General features: G+C 28.5%; 1 protein-coding gene across 7 annotated transcripts in view; it reads left to right on the top strand.

The window, feature by feature from the left end:
- Positions 1-24353, top strand: part of LOC100202752 (poly(A) polymerase type 3) — a 63208-nt gene that overhangs the window by 7424 nt on the left and 31431 nt on the right. For all 7 annotated transcript variants that reach the window (XM_065804973.1, XM_065804976.1, XM_065804975.1 and 4 more), the window contains 7 exons: positions 1098-1177; positions 1264-1330; positions 5695-5776; positions 11455-11564; positions 12472-12525; positions 17963-18074; positions 18638-18727. In XM_065804973.1, coding sequence (XP_065661045.1) covers positions 1098-1177; positions 1264-1330; positions 5695-5776; positions 11455-11564; positions 12472-12525; positions 17963-18074; positions 18638-18727 — 595 coding nt within the window. The remainder of the gene's footprint in view (positions 1-1097; positions 1178-1263; positions 1331-5694; positions 5777-11454; positions 11565-12471; positions 12526-17962; positions 18075-18637; positions 18728-24353) is intronic.

Raw genomic sequence — 24353 nt, 5'->3', positions numbered from 1 at the left:
TTTTTACATGCGTTTATGGATGGAAAAAACGCATGCGTTTGTGCATGGAATATTTTAGTTAAAATGAATGCATTGCAATTATTTTAAAAGAAACCATGCTAAAACATTGTTTTTTTTAAAAGTGTGCTTTTTTTTTAATTTTCTTATTATTGTCAAATTAAAGTATTGTTTGCTTGCCCTTTTTAAAGTTTTAAATTTTTTTTTTAAGATTTGCAGAAATATATGTAAATTAAAAGAATTTATAGAACTATTATGTTTATTATAGTTTTCATTTTTTACTGTATGTTTAACAACGCCAATAATATGATATTTTATTATTAAATACTTAATATTGTTATAAGTATAATAATATCATATTTAATAATAACTTATTGATATAATAACTTATTAAAAAGTTAACTATTTTTAAAAAAGGAATGTCAAAACAACTTATTTTTTTTTTAATTTCCTTTTATTTAAATTTCTTCAAGTTTATACGTTTTTTTTATAAGAAAATAAATTTAGCAAACTAAATTTAAAAAAATTCACTATTTTGATATTAACTAATGATGGATAACAATTTACAGTCATGTTATTGCATATTAGTTATCATTAATTTGGGCGCGTTTTGCAAATGCGTGAAAAGTTGTTTTGAGTTAATAAAAAATTGATAAAACTCAATAAGCATCTTTGATATATCTAATTATTATATATCTTTTTAAATAGAATAAAAGTTATTTGAAAATAAAACTTCCTTATAATTTAATAAAAAATTATTTAAATGAAAAAAATAAAAATTGAGAGAATTGAAAATAAAACTGGCATATTCATGGCCGATGACACTGGTTTCGAAGTGGGGGAGGGGGCATAATTGTAAATTTTTAAAAAAAGTCTTATATATCTAAAATTTTCTCAAAATAAAAAAATAAAGAAAAAAAGGTCCTTAAGAAAAAAAGTATGGAGGCCCTGGTTCCTCGTGTTGTCGGCCCTGAAATTAGACATTCGTCAATAAATAAACAAACGTTAACATTTATTTAAAAAAAAAAAAGATTTGTCGCACCCTGTGTTTTATATCATATTCTGCTTTATTGTTAACTTCACATGTTAATGTTTTTTAGGATGAAGAACTCACAAAATCTCTGGAAGAAACATTAAAAGATTATGGGGTCTTTGAGACACAAGAGCAAATCCAACACAGGTAGTTACATTTTAGTTCAAGGTAAATAAATTATAATTCTGAATACTATCTACAATGACAGTTTAAATTTTATATCTAATATGCAGGATGGTTGTTTTGGGAAAACTGAACAAACTAGCTTTAGAATGGATTGTTAAAACATCAATTGCCAAGGTTTATTATTATGATACATTTTTAAAATTATTTTTAAGCATAAAATTTACAAAACTCTGAAAGAGTGACTTAATTATTAAATATATAACAATTTATAGGTAATAAATAGCCTATGAAACAAATTAATTAAATTTTATAAAATCATGTTTCTAATGATGACTTTTGTTTTTATGTAAATCTTCTAAATTTAGACTAATCACCTAAGTCAAATCATTTTTTTAATACTTAAAAAAATGATTTGATTTCACAAAAAAATTAGCAATATTTATTTTAAAATATAGTGATAAATAACAATGGTTGCATGCTGATTTTTAATATCTTTAACTATTCTAAAAACGATGGATTATAATTAAACAATTATGATTTTCAAACAACAACTTTTTCATAAAGGAGTATATATGCACTCGTTATCAAGTATGATTTATATATTTTTTACAAATTATTATTTATATAAATTTTACAACTATTAAAACAAAAAACAAATACAAATCAATGCAGTAATTTTCTCTGGAGTAATAATGGAAACACTGTTTTCCAAAACTTGTAACCTAATCTCTGTTAACAGAGATTAGGTTACAAGTTTTTTTCTGAATCAGAATAACAGAGATTAGGTTACAAAAGTTGTAACCTAATCTCTGTTATTCTGATTGAGACAGCCGTCTAAAGGTGTACTTTTATCTGATTCAGACAGCCCTCTTAATGTGCACATTTATGGAATATCTCTTAAATCTTTTTCATAAAAAAAGTGAAAAACATTCTTAAAGTAGAAGTTAGTGATTTCAACTGAAAAGTAAGAGAGGCATTAGATGTGTCTTGAATGTATTTAGGCTGCAATCTAAATCAGAATGACAAATGTTATATGACTACTTTGCTTTGAAAATAAATGTTATGATATTTGTGACAGGAAACTACTTTAGTGATTTTTTTTTGGTTTTAACAGTTTTTATATCATACTTGATAACTAATGTATCTATACTCCCTTGTAAAAAAGCAAATTAGAATTTTTTTTTTTTTCTTTCCTTGTTAATATTGTTTTTATAGCCAGAATAAGAACTGAGCCTCGGATATATTAATTCTAATCCTAACCACCATGTGACCTAGACTCTTTCACATATTGGAAATTATGCAAAAAAAATTTAAATGCACTTAGCATATTATGCACATAGATATATTTACTAAAGAAGAATGTAAATTATGCAAAAAAAAATTTAAATGCACTTAGCATATTATGCACATAGCAAGAACTACTATATGGAAGGACACGCAAAGTCGATTTCCTGACTCCGCTAGCGAAGGCAATTATTTTTTATCAAAGTTGTAGTGTTCTTTTATGTTCCAGTAATAATTTTTGAAAATCTTTTACTTTTATTATGTTGAACAAATGTGGCGTTGTTAATTGTAAAGGGAATTATAATAAATTTAATAAGTGTCATGTTTTTAAATTACCTAAAGATGAAGTTGAGGAACAGAGATGGATTAACGTGCTTCCTTCACGTAAAAATTTTATTATGGAGCCATCTAAATTCTTTAAATGTGAAAAACATTGTCCTGAAAATACAGAAATGATAAAGGTGCCTGGTGGCTATACTCGACCAGCATGTGCACCAAGTATTTTTAATGTTCCTTTTTCTTGTTTACCAACACCAAAGCCTGTGCTTCGCCAATCTAAATCTGAGGATCAGCAATTGAAGTATTTCATCAAAAAAGATAGAATAAATTCGTTTTCTGATTTTTATCCTGACACCGAATTACACAAAAAGTATGAAAATATAGTAATATTTCGACAAGAGGATGAATTCTTATGCATTTTTATGTCAAAAGATTTCAAAGAGAGTTTTATAACAATTATTGTTTATGATAAGTGTACCTTGTGTTCACCACTTTTTCTGCTTTTAAACATGGAATTAGTGTTTCATTAGGTAATATATTGAATCCAAACAATGGCTTAATCTTCTACTCACAATTTTTCGAAGCAATTAATTTAGTTCATAATTATAAACTCCATGTTAATGATGTTATTGAAAAGGTGTCAAATACTCTTTCAGAAAATGAATTTGAATTAGATGATGATATTAAGCAAAAGAAATTTAATTTCATTACAAGACAACTTAGACTCTTGCATAACAAAAGTTTCTCTATAGCTGATTATTGCTTTGCAATCGAATCTTTTTATAACTGCAACTACCATCAACTTTGTGATTTTTTAGTCCTTCCAAGTAAAAGAAAGCTGCAGTCTATAATTTCTGCCACTAACATTGATCAGGTTTTACAGAAAACATTTGAAAAAGTAAAGAATAATTACCAGAAAAAAGTTATTTTGATAGTTGACGAGGTAAAGATTAGACCAACAGTTGCTTATTCATGTGGAGTTTTAAATGGGATGGCAAAAAATGATCCAGAATCCAAAGCAACCTTTATGCTATGTTTTATGATGAAATGCTTACATGGCAGACCTAGTTTAATGATTTCTGTTACTCCTGTTCACAAACTAACATCATTGTATCAGTTCATTGTTGTGAAAGAAGCTGCTATTATAATTGAAAAACACGGTGGAATAGTTTTAGGATCTGTAACTAATAATCATAAAATCAATCAGCAATACTGCAAAATATTTAACAGAATTACTGACTATCAGACCATTCATCCATTAGACGATCATCGTGTTTGGTTTCTTTTGTTTGACACAGTTCATCTACTTAAATACTTATGAAATAACTGGATTTCTGAAAAGTGTCAAAAGATATCTTTAGATAATAAAACCATAGCTTCATTTTCAGATGTGAAAGGTCTATATCAATATGAGAAAGAGAACATTTTAAAATCAGTTCCTTTATCCTATGCCGCTGTTTATCCTTCGAGACTTCAACCACAGAATGTGCAACATGTTTTAAGAGTATTTAATGAGAAAGTAGTAGCTGCCCTAAAACTAAATGGAGCTTATGAAACCTCCTCTTTTATTCAAAATATTTTAGATTGGTGGAACATTGTTAATGTTTCTGCAAAAGGGCAAGATATTAGGCTGAGAGATCGCAACCGATCTGTGCAAAATAAAGATTCAGATAATCTTCAATTGTTTTTAGACATATTTAAATGTATGAAATCAGGACATGGACCTAAACGAGTTCAGTGTGTTACCCATGACACCAAGAAAGCCCTTGTGCAAACCACTGAAGGGTTGATAGCTATCTGCAAGCATTTGTTTTCAGTTGGTCTGATTATGTTTTGCTGCGTGAGCTACAAAGTGACAGAATAGAAGGAGAATTTTCTGTTTATAGACAATCAACAGGGGCAAATGCTTTTATGGCAGCTGGTGATGTTTTCTCTGCTTTTAAAAAGCATTTAGCTCGATTTGCTGCATCATTTTTAGAATCAGTGGAAGTAGGGCAACCCAATAAAAAAGGTCACATATGCGAGGGTCCAATTAGTATTGAAGATGCAACCTCAATTGAAACATGCATTTATGATGTGAGTCTTTCTGAAACTGAAGAGAACTGAAACCAAACGAAAAATGCATGTCTTTATCAGACATCAGTTAAGAAGGCACGCCTAGCTGAATAATGTCATTATGATATATATATAATATTTTGTTGTTTCTTTTTTTAAGAAGTTTATTATATTAAATTCATGTTTTTTTTTTTAAAGTTTTCACTTTGTTAAAAAGTCTCTAGAGGATATAATGTTTACGTTTTTTCATAGAGGAATTTTTTTATATTGATCTTTTATGCTTTTTTAAATAAGTTTTTAATTTGTTATTAATTTTTTATTAACAATAACGCAAAACTATGTTAATAATATTTCAGTAATTTGATTTTATAAAACGTTATTTCGGCCAAATTTAGTTAAATAAGAGTTTAGTGAGAAATATTGAATGGCCTTCGCTAGCGAAGTCAGAAAATCGACTTTGCGCGTCCTTCCGTATAGTAGTCCTTGGCACATAGATATATTTACTAAAGAAAAATGTAAGTTATGCAAAAAAAATTTAAATGCACTTAGCATATTATGCACATAGATATATTTACTAAAGAAGAATGTAAATTATGCAAAAAAAATTTAAATGCACTTAGCATATTATGCACATAGATTTATTTACTAAAGAAGAATGTAAATTATGCAAAAAAAATTTAAATGCACTTAGCATATTATGCACATAGATTTATTTACTAAAGAAGAATGTAAATTATAGATTTTATTACTTATTTTACCTCAATCCACATTAAGTTAATAAAGTGTTTCATTTTTTTTTATGCAAAATGACTGAATTTTGATCCCATTATTATCTTATATTTTGTTTGTGCTTTATTTTATTTAATGAAAATATTTTGTAATAAATTATTTAATATGTAGAATTATATAATAATATTTAGAATATGCCAGAGTCTGTTGCAAATTCTGTTGGAGGCAAAATTTTCACATTTGGATCTTTTCGTCTTGGAGTTCACACCAAAGGTAAAAAACTTTCATTATACTTTCAATTGTAGGTCAATTATAACCTATTAAAATTATTACTTATAATTGATAGCTCATTTAATATTGTAATAATATTAGAATTATTATTAAACAAATTTCTTTGTAACAGTTAACAAGCTAAAGCAACGATTTTGTTACAATTAAAAGCAATCGTTTTGTTACTTATTATATAAAATTGTTTATGTTAAAATAGGCATGTTGACACAACATGTTTTTTAAAGTAATCAATGTTATTTTTTAGAGTAATAACTGTTATTTCAAAGTAAGTATGTTGATGCAACATGTTTTTTAGATTAAAAGTAATAGTAATACAAACTGCTGTAACAACTATTGTCATAGAATATAAAGTTTAAAATTTATACTTTAACAGCGGTAAATAAATGTTTATCTAGTCTAGCTTTAAAAGAATTTGCTGTCTTTAAAGATACCACTTTTTCAAATAAGGCATTCCATTGAGGTATCACTCTGTAAAAAAATGTCTCAGGATCGTTTTTGAGAATTCCCTTTCAAATTTCATTGAATGACATCTTAGACTTTAGGAAGAAGCTTTATGAAGCTCTTTATACCACAATATCTTATCAATCCCAGTTTTTATTTTTAAAAACTCAATAAAATCACCTCCTATACATCTTTTATCCAGTGTTGTGAGACCAAACTTTGTCAATCTTTCATTATAACTTATATGTTTTAGTTAAGGTGCTAATTTTGTTGCTTGTCTTTGAACTTTTTCCAGGTCATTAGTATTTTTTTTATTACTTGGACACCATATTGGAGTTGTGAATTCTAGGTGTGTTCTAACCAGTGATGTGTGTAACTGCTTTATCATTTCAGTTTTAAGATAAGTAAAGCTTTTTTTGATTAAGCATAAGATTCTTTGTGCTTTACATGTAGCTCACTTGAACTTGATGATTCTATTTCATATTGCATCAAACTTTTACCTTAAGTCTAGTTATTTTGTTGTTGTTTTTAGAGGAAATCTTTGATTGTCTTGTTTCACTGTGTAGTTGTAGTTAATATTTTTTCCTCTGACGTGCATAACACTGCATTTACTTATGTTAAATTCCATTAACCATAAATTTAACCATTCAGTTAACAAATCAGTGTCATTTTGCATGTTAATTAAATGGTTATCTTGTTTTATAAGTATATAATTATATATACTTATAAAACATATAGTTTTGCAATTGTAGGGATTCATTCAAGAAGATAATTGATATATAATAAAAAGAGAAGAGGACCTTATTCCAAACTCTGTGGTACACCACTACAAATCTTGCACCAATTTTATATAACTTCACCCGTTACCACTCTTTGTTTTCTGTTTTTAAAAAAAGTCTCAATCCAATTTGAAGTATGTATAGAGTTTTAATGCATAGATCAAGGATGACCAAATAGCAGCTCGCGAGTCGCATGCGGCTCTTAAAACGTCATTGCAGCTCTTAAAATGTCATTGCGGCTCGCAAGCCGCATGCGGCTCTTTTTAAAAGTTTTATTTATTTCCTGATAATAAAAACTTGAATTATACATAGCCGGAAGACATTTTGTTTGAAAAATGGATATAGCAAAAGGTGACAAAGCACTTCACAATAAAAGTAAGAAAAGAAAAATTGAAGATGAGAACAGATTACTTCATGGTGATTGGATAGAAAAATATGCGTTTATTGAAAAAGAAAATAAACTTATGTGTTTAATTTGCAATACTGAACTTGCTCATAATAAGACATGTAATGTTAAGCATTACTATGAAATAAAACATATGTGTTCTTATGAAGAATACCCATTAAATTCATGTCATAGAAAAAATAAAATCGAGTTGCTTAAAACAATATTTAAAAATCAACAAATGAATATTTCATCTTCCAGCAAAGAATCAAATGTTACTACAGAAGCAATTTTTATTATAGCTTGGAATATTGCAAAAAGTAAACATCGATACACTGATGGAGAAAATCTTTTAGATGTTATCTCAGTTTTAGATCCTAATGATATCATTGCAGCTCTTAAAAAGTTCAAAGGTTAATTTCAAATATTTCTGTTTCTTGACATACGATTAAAAGAAGAATATCTGAGATTAGTGTCGAAGTTGAACAGCATTTGTTAAATGACTTTAAAAATTGTGAAGGATTCAATTTGGCATTGGATGAATCAACAGATATTCAAGATAAACCTCAAATGGCAATATTTGTTAGATATGTAACATCAGATGTACTTGTGAAAGAAGAGTTGCTAGATTTAGTAGAGCTAAAAGACACAACTCGTGATTTAAAGGAAGCCCTTGCCACTGTTCTGGTGAAAGGCAATGCTCTTAAGAACAAGCTTGTTAGTGTTGCTACAGATGGTGCAACAGAAATGGTTGGAAAACATGTTGGGTATATTGGTTTAGTAAAAAGTGATTCAACGTATCCAGAGTTTATCCCAGTTCATTGTGTGGTTCATCAAGAGCATTTAGCAGCAAAACATTTTAATTTTCCAATAATTTTTAAATCAGTGCTGGATAGTGTAAAATATATTCGATCTAATGTAAAAAATCACAGACAGTTTAAAAATTTCATTAGTGAATTGGAACTTGCTGACAAACCAAGTGACTTGTCATTTTACTGTGCGGTAAGATGGCTTTCAAGTAGTGGCATAGTATACGTTTGTAGAACTATTGGAACCAATCAAATCTTTTTTGCTTGAGAAGCCATAGACATTTGAAACCTTTAACGATGTGAATTTTTTTCAAGATCTTTTATTTTTAACTGATGTAATGCAATATAAATTTTCACTTGTCACTTTAGGGAAAAGAAAAAAATATATCTGATCATGCTCAGACTATTTTTAGTTTTCAAAAAAATATTGTTCTATTTCAGAAAGATCTTACCTTAAAAACTTTTAATCATTTATATATGATTATAACATATACATGCTAGTCTTTATTTTCAACAATGAAATTTGTTAAATCAAAGTATTGTGCTAATCTAACTAGTGTTATAGTAAAATATTTGTTAGAGTTGCTTAGAATATCAACTACAAGCTTGAAACAAGATTTTAAAAAACTTACCAGTAGTGTTCAAAGTCTTAGTGCCTAATAAATGTATAGTGAATTATGCAAGTTGTTATGCAAGAAGAATAAAGAATGCTCTTTTACAAAATAATTGATGTTATAAAAAGAATACTTTCTGTTATGTCTAATTTTTTACTTAATAATGAAAATTTATTTTTTAATTGTAAAAATTAAAAATGACTTGATATTAATTGAAAATCATTGAAAAATTTGTTTTATTTTGTAGTGATTTATTTGGTATTTTGCATTTTTTAGTAACTTATGTTATTAAGTGGTAATAAGCAAGTTTGGTTCAAATAAATTAACATTTTTTATCTTTAGATTTTTATATCTTGCTCCCAATTATTTTTAGAAAAAAAGTTATGTTTGTTGTAATTGTGTTAATTAAAAAAAAAAAATTAACGATCTTGGAGATGCTTTCTCAATTTTTTTTTACATATGCTTTTCTAGTGTGAATAAAATGGAATTAGATTTTATGTAGCCAAATTTACATATAAAGAATAGTTTTTACATTCTTTATTTTAACAAAAACTAAATACTAAACATAAATTTTGTACATACTAAATTTATTTGTACTAAATTTAGTATTACTAAATTTTTTAAAGTTGACATAGCAACATATTTATTGCGGCTCTTCCGCACGTCAGTAATTATATGCGGCTTTCGCGTCAAAAATTCTGGTCAGCGCTGACATAGATGTTTTAAAATAGGCATGTTGACACAATATGTTTTTTAGAGTAATCAGTGTTATTTTAATATAGGCTAAGTATTGTTTTTTTGTCGCAATTCAATTTTATTAATTTGAGTATATAAAATTTTTAGTTTTATAATTAAATTTTTTATAGTTAAATTATTATAACTCAAATATTTTATTATAGTTTATTAAAAAACTATTTTTTATAGTTAATAATTTAATTTTAATTTTATTGCATATATAGACATAAATTTTAGTCTATATATGCAATAAAGTTAAAATTAAAGTAATTTTAGCATAACAAATTAGAATTTCAAAATTTTGATTTCTAGTTGGTCAAATTTTGTAACAAATTAAGAGTATAAAACACCTGTTCTTTATTTTATTACAAAATTGAATTAAATAAAAAGCTTAAATATTAAACATTATTTTATTTTCTCAAAACTAAGGTTTTTCCCAAACAGAGCTTCAGGAAGTTTTAATTTGAAAATATTGTTTAAAAATCTGGTTATATTTTTCAAAAAAAAAAAAAAAATAATAATAATAATAATTTTAATTAAAATTAAATCTTATTTTACAATTGCTGGTAACATTTTTTGTAAGGTAAAATGTTTTTAATAATGTTTTCTAAATAAACATCACATGGTTCAAATTAATCGTATGGTTTTTCGAATGTGCAAAAAGCATATGATAAAATATTTATGCAAAAGGTGCAAAAAGCATAAGGTTAATCGTATACAAATAAATCGTATGTTTTTTGCAATTTTTGCAATAAGTATTTTCTTAAACAAAAAATTCTAATTTAGCTTTTTTTTGTGACTATTCTTAAAAATATAGAATAAATATTTTTGTCAAGTACATCGCACTAAATTTATTACAAAATTTATTTACAATTACAAAATTAAGTTCAAAAGATACTGTTTTCTACTAGCGTACCCCCTCCCCTCTCATCCTACTGCAAATTGAGCAGGCAGAGGGAAATTCAAATTAAAGATTTAAAAAGTTTTTGCAATTATTATTTTTATTATTTTTTTGCGTTAATTTAAGCCCTGCATCATATAACAATTTCAAATTTTAACACTACAACAGATAAATAAAATTAGCATTATGCTTATGTTTTTATATGTAAAGTGGGTGCAGTTTAATGCTTCTTAATAAGGCTTGAAACAACATATTGAGACATCCTATATTGTTATAATCCGAATTATTCAAAATAGTAAAGATCCAAAAATTTTAGTTATTTTGGCATTTTTTATGTATTTTAATTAGAGTAGACAGATATTATCAAGGAAAAAGAAAAACAATTTGATGAAAACAAATGTAAAAGAAATTCAGTTTTCCCAAAATTTATAAGAACATCCCCACTTTTTTTTCTACGTTCTGCCTAACCCCTCCCTAACTGCCTATGGGTACTGAATGGGTGCTCCAAAATCAATGAAATTTGCACTTTAAAAACAAGCTTATCATTTAATCAAAAGAACATTATCTATAAAATTATTTTTCAAAGTTTTTTATATTTTCTGCCTCATGTTTGAAAACAATATAGATACTATATAGATACAGCCCTTGGAATTAGGGTTGTCATTTGGCAATGCTGACCTTACTACCGACCTAAAAGTGTTTAAGGTCAGGAAAAAATTGCCGTTCTTGTTACTATGTTTTATAGTAAAATCTTTGTGAAAAATTTTTTTTGCCAACCTGATGTCGACCTTTAATAGTTTAAAGTTGGCAAAAAAATTGCCCACCTCATTTTTCCTAATTCCAAAGGCTGTAGATGTAAAATTATATAGATGTCATATATATACATTTATGCATCATTTATTCATTACTAAATTGAAAGATTTTTTTATACAAAAGAACATTGTTGTTTTCTTGATTTGCATAGTAGATAATTTTTATTTATTTCAATATTTTTAGGTGCTGATATTGATACTTTGCTTGTTGCACCGCGGCATATTGAACGAGCAGATTTCTTTGGTTCATTTTATGAATTTTTAAAAAATAGAGAAGAAACAAAGGATTTGCGGGTACTTATTTTTTTTTAAAGAAAAGACTGAAAATGATAGTAGTTTTGTTTTTTTTAATTTATATTTAACATTTTAATATATTTTAATATATTTAACATTTATATATTTTGAAATATTGTCTTTGCATTTACCATATGCTGTCGCAAATTTTGTAAAAAAATTATTTTTTTACCAAAATTAATGCAGAATGAAAACTTAAAGCTAAAAAAAGGTTTCATCTTTTAAAAAGTGTTTAGAAAGACATTTACTACATTTTTATTCAATATGTCCTCCCTCAGCATCAACCACAGCCTCAAGATGACTCCTGAACCTGGAACAGGTGGTCTGGATATAGCACTTTACCATCTTGTTCCACTCCTTGATGGCAGCCTTCAAGAATTTGACACTGTTGTGGGGACTTTGACAATCCCTTAACTCTACATACGCCCAAATTAAATAGTCAAGAGGTGACAAATCTGGAGATCCAGGTGGCCATAATGCTTTTAACCAGTGTTTTGGCAGGTTCTCCTGGAGCTATTTCTGGGTCTTATGGGATGTATGTGGTGGTGCTCCATTTTGCTGGAACACCACATAGTCGTCTGAAGAGTAGTGGGCATTGATCCAGGGCTTGACATGTTTCTCCAGGATTTATATGTACTCAGTGGTGTCAACTGAAAACCTAAAGCATTATGAGACTATCAGATGAAACCAGGCCAAACTATGTATGTAAAAATACTAATCGAACATTTATTTTAAAATTACTAAACTTATTACGAGATTAGCGGTTGCATACGGCATTGAAAAACTGTGTTTTTTGAAACATACTGTCATATTTTATTATATATTTTATATTATTATATTATACATGTTATGAAAAATACTTGTATCTATTATACCATTTACCATTAGTATATCTTTTACATTATAGGCTGTAGAAGAAGCATTTGTTCCAGTCATTAAAATGAACTTTGATGGTATTGAGGTATTTTAACAATATAAATATTTATCAATTCTTATTTATTTTTTGTTATCTATTGTTGCTATATTTTTTAATTTTATTTAAAAAACAAATGGCTGTGCAGTATTTTACTTGTATATTGAGTGCTCTACAGGTTTTGAAAAATATTTTTATTATTTTAAAATGTTTTTTAACACTTTCATATTTATCAACTTTGAAATATTGCACTTTTACTGTTATAGTTAAAGTGCACAAAGTAACTACAAAATTTTTTTTCAATTTCAAAAATCTCTATAAATATCTGTAATTGAATTGAATTTACTGAACTTAAAATGTCACAAGCTTATACTGAGGAAGTTATTAAATGTGTATTGGAAAAGGTTATAAATGGCGAGTTGAGCTTAAGAGCCACAGCACAGCTTTATCACATACCAAAATCAAAGTTATCAGGGCGATAAACAAGTAATTCTTCAGTAGTTGATTGTGTCAATGCAACAAAGTTAAATTCTTTTATTAAGTTAACCTTGATTCACCTTCATTAGATGTTTGGCGATCAAGGTTTCGGTAGACAATTATATCTAGCTCAAAGTCTAGCTAGAAAATATAATAAAGTTTGATGGATTTAATTGAAAACGATAAAAAGTATTTGTTCAAAAATTGTATGCCTGGTTGCAAATGGGACCAAGGATTTATGAGTTGATGGCACTGACAACTGCAAAATACTTTAGAACTTTATAGTAACCCAAAAATAGTGTAAGTTAGTCATTTTAACAACATTTTTTTCAAACATAAGTTATTCTAATTTGCTAGTTAGTTTGAACTAGCAGCTTTTAAAGAGTGTTTTTTTAAAATAGTTTTACCTTCTTAAAAAAAGAAATCAGATGTTAAAGTTTTATAGAAAAAATACTTCTTAATTTGTAAAAAAACAGACCAAAAAAACAATTAAAATGTTTTTTAACCTAAAAAGAATTTTTTAGCAACTTTTTATAAATATTAGGGAATTTGTGTGCAAAGTTTACACTATTTAATGTTGCAATTTTATAGTTTATTGCAACACTCTATAATGCATTATATTGCTACTTAATTGCAACATAAAACACATCATATACTTGCAACAAAATTAAAATTGCTATTTTTTATATTTCCAGAGAGTAGAATAAAGAAATAAGTTGGTATGAAATCAAAATTAAATTTTTATATTTTAAATAAAGGCTTTAAAGTAAACTTTTCACATAAAAAAGATAATAGATTTATTTGTTTCAAGTTAATTTTTTATGAAGTTTATCAAAAGAATGAATTTAAAATTAATAAATATTAGATATAAATGTTTAAATAAATAAATCTTTAAAACCTTTTAAAATATATTTTTATGGAAAACAAAATAAATGAACATAAATTTATAAAGTGTATCAAAATCCTAGGTCAGGACAGGTTATCCTGCTACTGGTAACATGTAACCCAGTACAACCTGCTTCATGTCCTGCTGCCTTGTAGGATACACTTTTTTAGGCATGGCTAGGAAAAGCCGGCTCCGACTTAAAACACTCCCTGCTCTTGGTTTAATAGAAGGTCTCCTAGACAAAGATTCAAGGAGTAAACAGATTCTATCTGTAGACCAGCCTTGCACCCATTCTTCATCTATTAGGTTGGCGTAGATGTATTTACAATACATTGTTTCCAGTTTAGGATGTTATATGCTGGATCTTCTTGACTCAATGGGTTTTGCTTGTGCCTCTGTTTTTATGACTAGGCAACTCATTCTATTATCTCCTAATAAAGATACAGCTCTAAAACTCAGTTTTATGGTTGTGAGGCCGGCTGGTAGTCAGGTTTCCCAAACTCTGTGGTAGCTCTCAGAGAGGCTGATTCTATCAACAGCTGTAAAATTTCAGAGTGCTAACAGCTCCATGTTGTGCATGGATGGTGTCCCTGTTCGTACTTTTGGTGTGCATTGTCGATGCCACATTTAGAACCCTTTGTCACGGCTTAGAGTTTATTAATAGTAATGAGGCAATTGCTTGGACTATTTAATGGTGTACCGAGTACTATCTGTGCTTTAAGTCAAGTTCTTTAACAAAATCAAAAAAGACTAAAGTACCAAAAACTATAAAACACAAATTACCATCGTCATCACCAAGCTCTCTAAATCTATCACTCACTAATATTTGCGGTCTTCGAAGTGACTTTTCTTCTGTTGAGTCTTATCTCTTGCAAAATTCATAAGACCTACTTGCTCTTTGTGAGACTAATTTGAATTCGGCTGTCTCATCTTGTAATCTTAGTGTTAATGGTTATCTTCCTTTAATTCGTTAAGACTCCAATAATCACAAGCTTGGCTTAGGCATTTACATTTGTAAGAATTCACCCTTTTGTCAGGAAAATAGATTTGAATCCACAGACTATTCTTCTATATGCTTTCAATTAGCATCAACTCACTCTATCGCCTTTCTTTTTGTTTTATATCGCTTCATCTCAAGACTGCAATTTTTTCGATATCATTTCTGATCAAATTGACCTAGCCCTTTCTCCTTATCCTTCAGCCTATATTGTTGTTGTTAGTGACTTTAACGCTCATCACACTGAATGGCTTAGCTCTAGTGTCAGTGCCGGCAATAAGGCCTACAACTTTTGTCTTTCTCAATCTAACTCAAGTAGTCAATTTTCCAACTCGCTTTCCAGACAATCCGAATCATTCACCTTCTCTACTCGACTTATGTCTTGTTTCTGATCCTAGTCAGTGCTCAGTTTCTTCACATTCACCCTTAGGTGCTTTTGATCACGGTTTGATTTCTCTAAAACTATTATCTCATTCTTTTTCATCATCAGAATCTTCCTATCATTGTACTTTCTTTCGTCTTCCTGCTGACAAATGTGCTTCTAACATAACTTCGTAGACTCAGGCTGGCATGGAAACTTTTATTCCCTCTCGACAATTCCAAGTCAAGTTTCACTCTTCTCCTTTCATTATGCTGCTGCAATTTCCTATCGAAACCATTGCTTTTATATCTATAAGCAAAACATTTCTCCAGAAACAGATGTCTATTTACTATTACTAGAAATCATTGTAAAAAGGTTTTGTCTAATGCCAAAGCCCGCTATTCTCAGGTCACAAAATCTCGTATTTCATCTCAAAAGTTAGGCTCTTGTGACTTCTGGAGAATCTTTAACTGTAACAGTTAGTATAACTAAGGCAAATCTGTTATTCCACCTCTCTTATATATTTCAGATTTTGTCACCTCACCTAAATACAAGACTGAGTTGTTTGCTAAGAACTTCTCATCAATATCATCTCTTGGTTCCACTAGTCGCATTCTAACTGATATAGCCAACAAACAGGTTAGTCTGTTGCCTGACTTTCTTATCACTCCAGCTTTTGTATCTAAAGTGATTTCCTGCTTAGACTCTTCAACAGCTTGTGGTCCAGACAACGTACCTATTATAGTCTTGCAGAAGTGTCCTCCAGAGCTGTCTCTATACTTTTGTAACTATTTAACAAGTGCTTATCAGAGTCTTATTTTCGATCCTCCTGGAAAGCAGCATCTGTTATCCTTATTTTCAAAAATTCTGGAGAGCAATCTGACTCGTCTAACTACCGTCCCATTAGTCTTCTTACTATAATAAGCAAGGTTTTAGAGTCTTTAATTAACTAACACTTAATCTCTTATATTGAACTAATGACTTACTTGGATTTCAATCTTCTCATTCTACTGCTGATTTGTTAGCGGTAATAAATGATAGGTTTTATCCTGCATTAAATAGATGTGGAGAGTCTATCACTCTTGGCATTTCTGAAGCTATTTGATAATGTTTGATACTCTAGTCTTCTTACGGTGTATCAGGTAACATCTTTAAGATTATTGAATCCTTCCTTACCAATTGTAGTATAAATGTTGTCCTCTATTGACAGCACCCTTCTTTATTTCCTGCAACTTCAGAGGTTCCTCAAATTTCTATTTTCGGCTCTATCCTTTTTTTAATTTGCATTAATGATCTTCCAGAAATTCTCACAAGGTGGCATTGTTTGCTTATGGTACTACAATTTCGTCTTAATAAGAAGCAATGCTCTCTTAGACAAGGTACAAAAATGCATTGAAAACATCGATGGACCTGCTCTTGCAGCCAACCTCCAACTATTATCACATTGTCATAATGATGCTTCTTTTTCTCTTTTCTATAACTACTATTATGGACACTGCTCTAAAGAGCTAGTGTCTCTTGTGCCATCTACTAAAATTCCTTCTCGTGTTACTTGTCATTCAATTAAGTCTCATCGTTTTTCTGTGACTATTCCTAAGTGCTCCAAAAACTCTTATTCCTCTAGTTTTTTTCCTCGAACATCAGTTCTTTGGAATTCACTACCTTTATCTTGTTTTCCTGATTCATATAATTTGCAAGCTTTTAATTAGTCTGTCAATCGTTATCTTACTCTATAAACTTCATCTTTTCTCTTTCAGTAACTTCCAACTCTAATAGTAGTTAATTTAAACTATTGTTTTTTTTGTTTTTTGACATCTTTACTTTCGACAAGGCTTGCAGCCTTGTTGAAAGTAAAGATGTTAAAAAACAATAGTTTAAATTCAAAAAAATTTAGCTCTTAATTTATTTTAAAGTTTGTTAAAAAATTTTTGGAGTTTTTTTAATCATTTCCTATTCGTACTTGCTATAACTTAAGTTAAAAAAAATAATTAATTTTAATTTTTTTATTTATATACATAGTAATTTTATATTGAAATTGTAGATGACTTTTTCTAATTTAACATATTTTTAACAGATCCATTTAAAATTAATACGATGGTTTTTTTTTTTGGTAGTTTTTATGAATTTAAAATTTATTTGCGTTATTTATTTTGTTTATATTCATAATTTATTTTGAATTTAATTTTTGTTGCTTTTGTATAATGTAATACAAGCTTGGTTAAAGGGTGCATACAATGCCCCCTACTTTCAGTAGGGGGCAATATAATATTTAAAAAAAAGACCTGTCTCTTTTTTTAAAATATTATATTGGTTCATAAAAGAAACTCTGTAAGAAATTTTAAAAAATGTAACTGGGATTTAAAAGATAATTATTTTAGATTTTATTGTTCAGAAAATGACATTTATAATAAAATTATAATATAAATTATTAATGTGCATTTTAGCAAGATTTTTTTAAATTGTAATGTTTTTTGTAAAATAATTATTTTTTTAAAATTTTTATATATTTTGCTTTTTTTGAGATCCAACATGACTTACTTAAAACTTTTTTTTTGGCAATTACAGTCAGATAAAAAAGTTTAAACTCAAGGTGGCCCCCCTAAACCCACTTACATTTTTAAATAATTTAACAGAGTTGCTTGTGAGAACCAATAAAAAGTTTTAAGAATAGGGACATATCTTTTTTTTAAAAAAGGGTGGCATTGTATTCACCCTAATATACTGAATAAATCAAGTTACTTATATTTAAAGAAAATTTGTTTAGATTGACTTGTTATTTGCACGACTTGCTCTTACCACGATCCCAGAAGATTTGGATTTATTAGATGAAAATCTCCTCAAAAATTTAGATGCTCGTTGTGTGCGCAGTTTAAATGGTATTTATATGAAGAAAATTAGAGTTGTAATGAGTATAATAATAATAAAAAAATACACTTATCAAAATAAAAGTTTTTTGTTTTTTATTTTTATGGGTAACACTATAAAGAATATGAAACTAAAAAATAGTTGAAAATATTTTACTTAAAAAAAAAATAAATAAATAAACTTTAGTTAAACTTTTAAATTTGAGTTTTTACGAGAAATATTAATTAATGGAATTTTTTTTCCTTGTGTTTTAACACTTGGTGTTAAATAGTGCTAAAAGCATATCTTTTTTAAACCAACTTTTTAAATAAAGGCAGAATATTAAAAAATCCAAATCATTTCCTTGTATTCACAAAACTGCTTTTATTGCAAAACACAGCTCTTGCCACCAAAACAACCTCTCTACTATCACCAACACCAAACCATTGGCACAACTCCATCTTTATCAGTAACACTAGCGTACTTTAATTTGCGACATTTAGCGATAAATGTATTACCACCTTTACCACCTTAGCTACATCACTTTTAATAACATTTAAATTTATTCAGAAACTTTTTTACTTTTTATTTTTAGGTTGCAGAGTCACTGATGAAATTCTTCATTTAGTTCCTAATATTGCCAATTTCAGAATGACGCTGAGAGCTATTAAACTTTGGGCTAAAAGTTTGTAAAATTTTTCTTATATTTAGTTAATAAGTTTTAATAATTTATCTATTGGTTTAGATAAGTTTTAATTCTTTCATTTGAAAGTTTATAAAGATATATCAGATACATACATACATACATACATACATACATACATACATGCTGTTACAAGAAGTGCGTGTGACTGATCGTTCGACCACAAGCGCTTTCTGATATATATATCAGGCTATTACAGAAAGCATGTGTTGTCAGACATCTTGTCTGTCCATGCATAAAATTTTTTATAGACAACTTGACTGCGGTTGTTTGCATGTTTTCACAATTTAAGTGTTTTAAAAATGTGCTGAAAGAACTACACAATAACAAAAAAAAAGATAGAAGTTTTTCTTTTTTTTATATATCTAGGGAAGAAATTAGGGTAGGTACCTTATGTGATGTACATTTAAGGTAGAAAATCATATTAAAAACAAGGTTTTTTTTGTACTTTTTCTACCTTAAAGGTATAACTATACTTTAATGTATAAAAATTTTCTGTATTAAGTAGCTTTATTAAAGAAAATTTTTATACCTTAAAGGTATAATAATTTTCTATATTTTCTTATATTAGAACAATATTCTTTAATAATTTTAATAGACGTTTTGATAAAACAGCAGTGGTCAAAAGTAATTTTTAATATTATTTAAAATATTTTTATGTAATATAAAATTTTTAGAAAAATCCAAATTTTTATTGTTATAGTTATTTGAAGTTATTAATTCAAAATTAATTGAAGTTGTTTATTCAAAATGTAAAATTTAAATGTTTGAAATAATTTCCTCTTAGACTTTGAGTTTTAATTTGATTTTTTTATTTTATTATTAATTTATAATTTTAGTTTATTAAGTTTGTATTATTTTTATTTTCACTTTAGTTAACTGTTAAATTTATTTTTTTATGCCAAATTTTTTGCCTAATTTTTTTCCGCTAATTTTTGAAATGTTTAATATTAATAATAATAACATGCAAAGAATTATGATCGAGTTCTCTTAAGAAAATATTTTATGTATAGGCAGACAAGGCCATTGACTGCATGCACTTCCTGTAACAGCCTGATATATATGTGTATGTATGTGTGTGTTTGTGTGTGTGTATGTATGTATGTATGTATGTATGTATGTATGTATGTATGTATGTATGTATGTATGTATGTATGTATGTATGTATGTATGTATGTATGTATGTATGTATTTTTGTATATATGTATATATATGTATACATAAATATATTTATGTATATATGTGTATGTATATATATATATATATATATATATATATATATATATATATATATATATATATATATATATATATATATATACACACATGTGTATATATATATTAGGTTGTCCCAAAAGTATATCATAAATCGAGTTTTAATGTGCGGAATATCACATTTAGCATAATTTTGGCCATAAACAAAACAAAAACAAAATTAAGTTTCTAGCGCAGGGGAAAGTTATTTAGGTGAATTTACTTTTATTTCAATAAATAAATTTTGATTTTTATCAGAATCAACTTATTTATGTTTTAACAAAAGCATGGCTAACAATAAAAACTAATGATGCATGTTTGATAAACAATATAAATCAATGATAATAATTAAAGTAGAAATCAAGTTTAAAAGTTGTTTTCAGCCAAGAATTTCTTCTAAAACACAGATTTGAACTTGTATATAAAAATTATTTACCAGTTTCACTATTTTTTCATTATTAGTTGTATACTATAATTCTGATTCAATCAACTACAAATAAATGCATCTAATGTGGATTTTTTAAATGAATTAAATTGATTTTAGAGAATGTCTCTAGACATAAATTGTCACGCTAATTCTCTGAAAGCAGATATTGATGATGCGTCAAAAGCTACAAGGAAGAGAAGACAATTTTATTTGCTAGGGGTTCCTTTACCGAGTTTTTCCCCTAATAGACTTCCTACAAATGGAGAAATGTTCAGAAGGTACTGGCTTAATCTCGATAAAAGCAATTGGTAAATCTGTAAATAATTAACAAAAGCATTACATTTTTTACATGTTCAATGTTAACTTTTTAATGTTTTTTTTTATTTTTTAGCGCCACACAGATTAACATCGAAGTTGGTTGTCTAGTTGTTTTGGGAAGATGTATTTACAATGCTCCAAGTTTGTTGATTGAATGTGCAGAGAGAACACCAAGCAGATAATTACTGGTGTCTGTATTCTGAGGGAGCTTGTTAATTTATGGGAGCAGGCTGGGTTTAATGATGTTTTCATTGTGGCGGAGCAAACTACCAAGACCAAAATTACCAAGAAAGTCTAAGGATAACACACTTTAAAAATGCTAAAAACTAGATATACCAGAGGGTAGCTACAAAAGGGTGGTGAACACTTTTTTGAAAGAGAGTAGTGCTCTCTTTCAAATCAATTAATAATACAAACATTCATAACTATTCGGGTGGTGAAAGCACAGATAGTAACAATAAAACTGAATGTGATGAACTATATTTACCTCCAGCTAAAGTCCAGAAAAAACAGAAAAGATTTCAGAGTGATGTTAAAGTTTGCCTTCAGTTAAGTATGGAAGACATTCTTCACAATTGGATTCCAATTATGACCAGATTTGGGATTGGAATCAAGCCGGGTATGTCTTTTTGTCTTCTTTTTACAAGGCTGGTGGAGTTAATATTGATAATATATTGATACCAACTTTAAACAGGAAAACTAATGTTGTAGAGTCTGAGACACAGATAATTAGAGAGGAAAACATAGATAAAATAAAAGATTAAAAAATTAAAGTACATTTTGATACCAAGACTTTGAAGAGATATGATTAGAAAAAAGGAATATCTAAATTTTTTTTAAACATCTTTGCTTCCAACAAGGCTGCAAGCAACCGCTATTAGAGTTTTTTTGTCTTCTTTTTACAAGGCTGGTGGAGTTAATATTGATAATATATTGATACCAACTTTAAACAGGAAAACTAATGTTGTAGAGTCTTAGACACAGATAATTAGAGAGGAAAACATAGATAAAATAAAAGATTAAAAAATTAAAGTACATTTTGATACCAAGACTTTGAAGAGATATGATTAGAAAAAAGGAATATCTAAATTTTTTTTAAACATCTTTGCTTCCAACAAGGCTGCAAGCAACCGCTATTAGAGTTGGAAGTTACTGGAAGAGAAAAGGTAAAGATTGTAGAGCAAGATAACGAATGACAGACGACTTAAAAGGTTACAAATTGTATGAATCAGGAAAGCAAGACAAAGGAAGTGAATTCCAAAGAACTGATGTTTGAGGGAAAAAACTTGACGAAAAGAGTTTTTGGAGCACTTAGGAACAGTCACAGAAAAATGATGAGGCTTAATTGAATGACAAGTAACATGAGAATAAATTTTTGTAGATGGCACAAGAGACGCTAGCTTCTTAGAGCAGTGCCCATATAGTATTTGTAAAACAGAGTAAAAGAAACAACATTACGACAATGTGATAATGGTTGGAGGTTGACTACAAGAGCAGGTCCAACTATGTTTACATAGTTGGACCTGCTCTTGCAGCCAATTGGTTGGTGTTGCTGCAAGAGCAGGTCCAACTATGTAATCTTTTAGACAAGATGCGTTTTTGCATCTTGTCTAAAAGAGTAAGGGCATCATTAGAAGATCCGCCCCAGATATGGCAACAGTATTCTATACAAGGCCGGGTTTGAGATTTATAGAGATAGAGAATAAAATCCGGAGTAAGAAAGTTTCAAGCTCGAAAAAGAGATGCAACCTTAGCAGGTGCTAGTTTTGCAGTGGATTTGATATATGGTTTCCAAGAAAGATCGGAAGTAAGAGTTAATCCTAGAAGATGAAGAGTAGATGACTCATCGAGTACACTACCGTTTATAAATATAGGAAGATCTATATTATTGCAATAACGATTGGCTTAAAAAAATTGAGTTTTATCTGAATTAAAGTTCACCAACCAATGTGAGCCCCATGCTGCAGCAGAAGTGAGATCCTTTTCAAGCTCGAATGCCCCCTCCGAGCAATCAGAGAGAGTTGGCTTTTTATCATGACAAGAATAAATGGTAGTATCATCAGCAAGCAATGCCACCTTAGATGTGAGAATATCTGGAAGATCGTTAATGTAAATTTAAAGAGTTTAGGGCCAAGGATTGAACCTTAAGGAATCCCTGAAGTTACAGTATATGAAGAAGAATGCTGTCCATCAAGGGCAATTTTTATACTACCATTGGAAAGGGAGGACTCAATAATCTTAATGATGTTGCCAGATACATTGTAAGAAGAAAGCTTATGGAGAAGACCAGCATGCCAAACTTTATTAAAAGCTTTAGAAATGTCAAGAGCGATGGCCTTAACCTCTCCACCTTTATCTAATGCACGATAAAACCTATCGGTTATTACTGTTAGGAAATCAGCTGTAGAACAAGAAATTAGAAATCCATATTGGTGATCAGGAAGTAAGTTATTAGATTCAAAATGAGAAGTTAAGTGTTTGTTAATTAAAGATTCAAAAAGTATGAGGATAAATATGCTATTAGCGCATCTTCACCAGAGTCTGGTCCACTAGACTTTCTTCTTGGCATCACCACCCTGCTAATTTCAAGATAATTAAAAAAAATACATTAAACCATCTGAAAGCTGCAACCAACTACATTGTATTTTTTCATGGACTCTTCTTTCTAAAAAGCCCTAATGCTTCTCAAACACCTTCAAATGATTTAATGGCGATCAATATTGCTTTTCAGCTACAAAAAGTAGAAGAGTTTAAAAAATTGGCAGCAATAGGTAGGGCTCTTTACCAAAGTCTTATGCGTCATACTTCGTATCTGTCCCTGCAACAAGTAATTTTTGCTCTTTCTGATAAGGATCTGAAAACCAAAATTAAGACCAACATGTTAAACAAGCTGCTTACTTATGACATACCAGATTAAAAAGATCTGATTAAAAAGAGACCTGAAACAAAGGTTGAAATTATTCCTACATCAAAATAAGATGATTTTGCCAAAAGATTTCAGAGCTCGCTACAAAGAAAGATCTTAAAATTATTTAGTTTAATATTATTTGTATTAATAATATTGGTTTATGTTATATTACAATACTATAATAAGATGAATTTTTAGAGAATAATACTATTTTGGTTTAAGATAAATTAAATCTCTAAACTTGATTACAATAAAGTTAAATGATCAATTTGAGGTTGAAACCTTGACATTCCAGGGGCAGATACAGCATTTTTTGATGTTTGAGATTAGGGCTGTACCGGATTTCAGCTCCGGCTCTGGCCAAAATCCAGCCAATTTTACAAATCTGGCTCCAGCAAAAATTTACCAAATCCGGCAAAAATTTAGCTGGATTTCTGAATTTTCGTCAGATATTTATTACATCGTTTTTGCCTGTGTTTACATGTATACTTAATATTTTATTTATACAAATCAATGTTTTTTTGTAATTCTATATTCTGTGAACTCCATGTTTGTTATGGCATCTGTATTTACATTTCTTTACAATTTAATTATCTAAGGCTAATTGCAAACAACAACTCAACAATAAATTCTGAAGAGAAGACACATGATATTCTGAAGTGAAGACACATGATAGTCTGACGACACAAATGTGGTTAAAT

Source organism: Hydra vulgaris, chromosome 09 (assembly GCF_038396675.1).
Source record: "Hydra vulgaris chromosome 09, alternate assembly HydraT2T_AEP".
In the NCBI taxonomy this organism is placed as follows: Eukaryota; Metazoa; Cnidaria; class Hydrozoa; order Anthoathecata; family Hydridae; genus Hydra; species Hydra vulgaris.
This window is presented reverse-complemented; position numbering and strand designations above follow the sequence as displayed.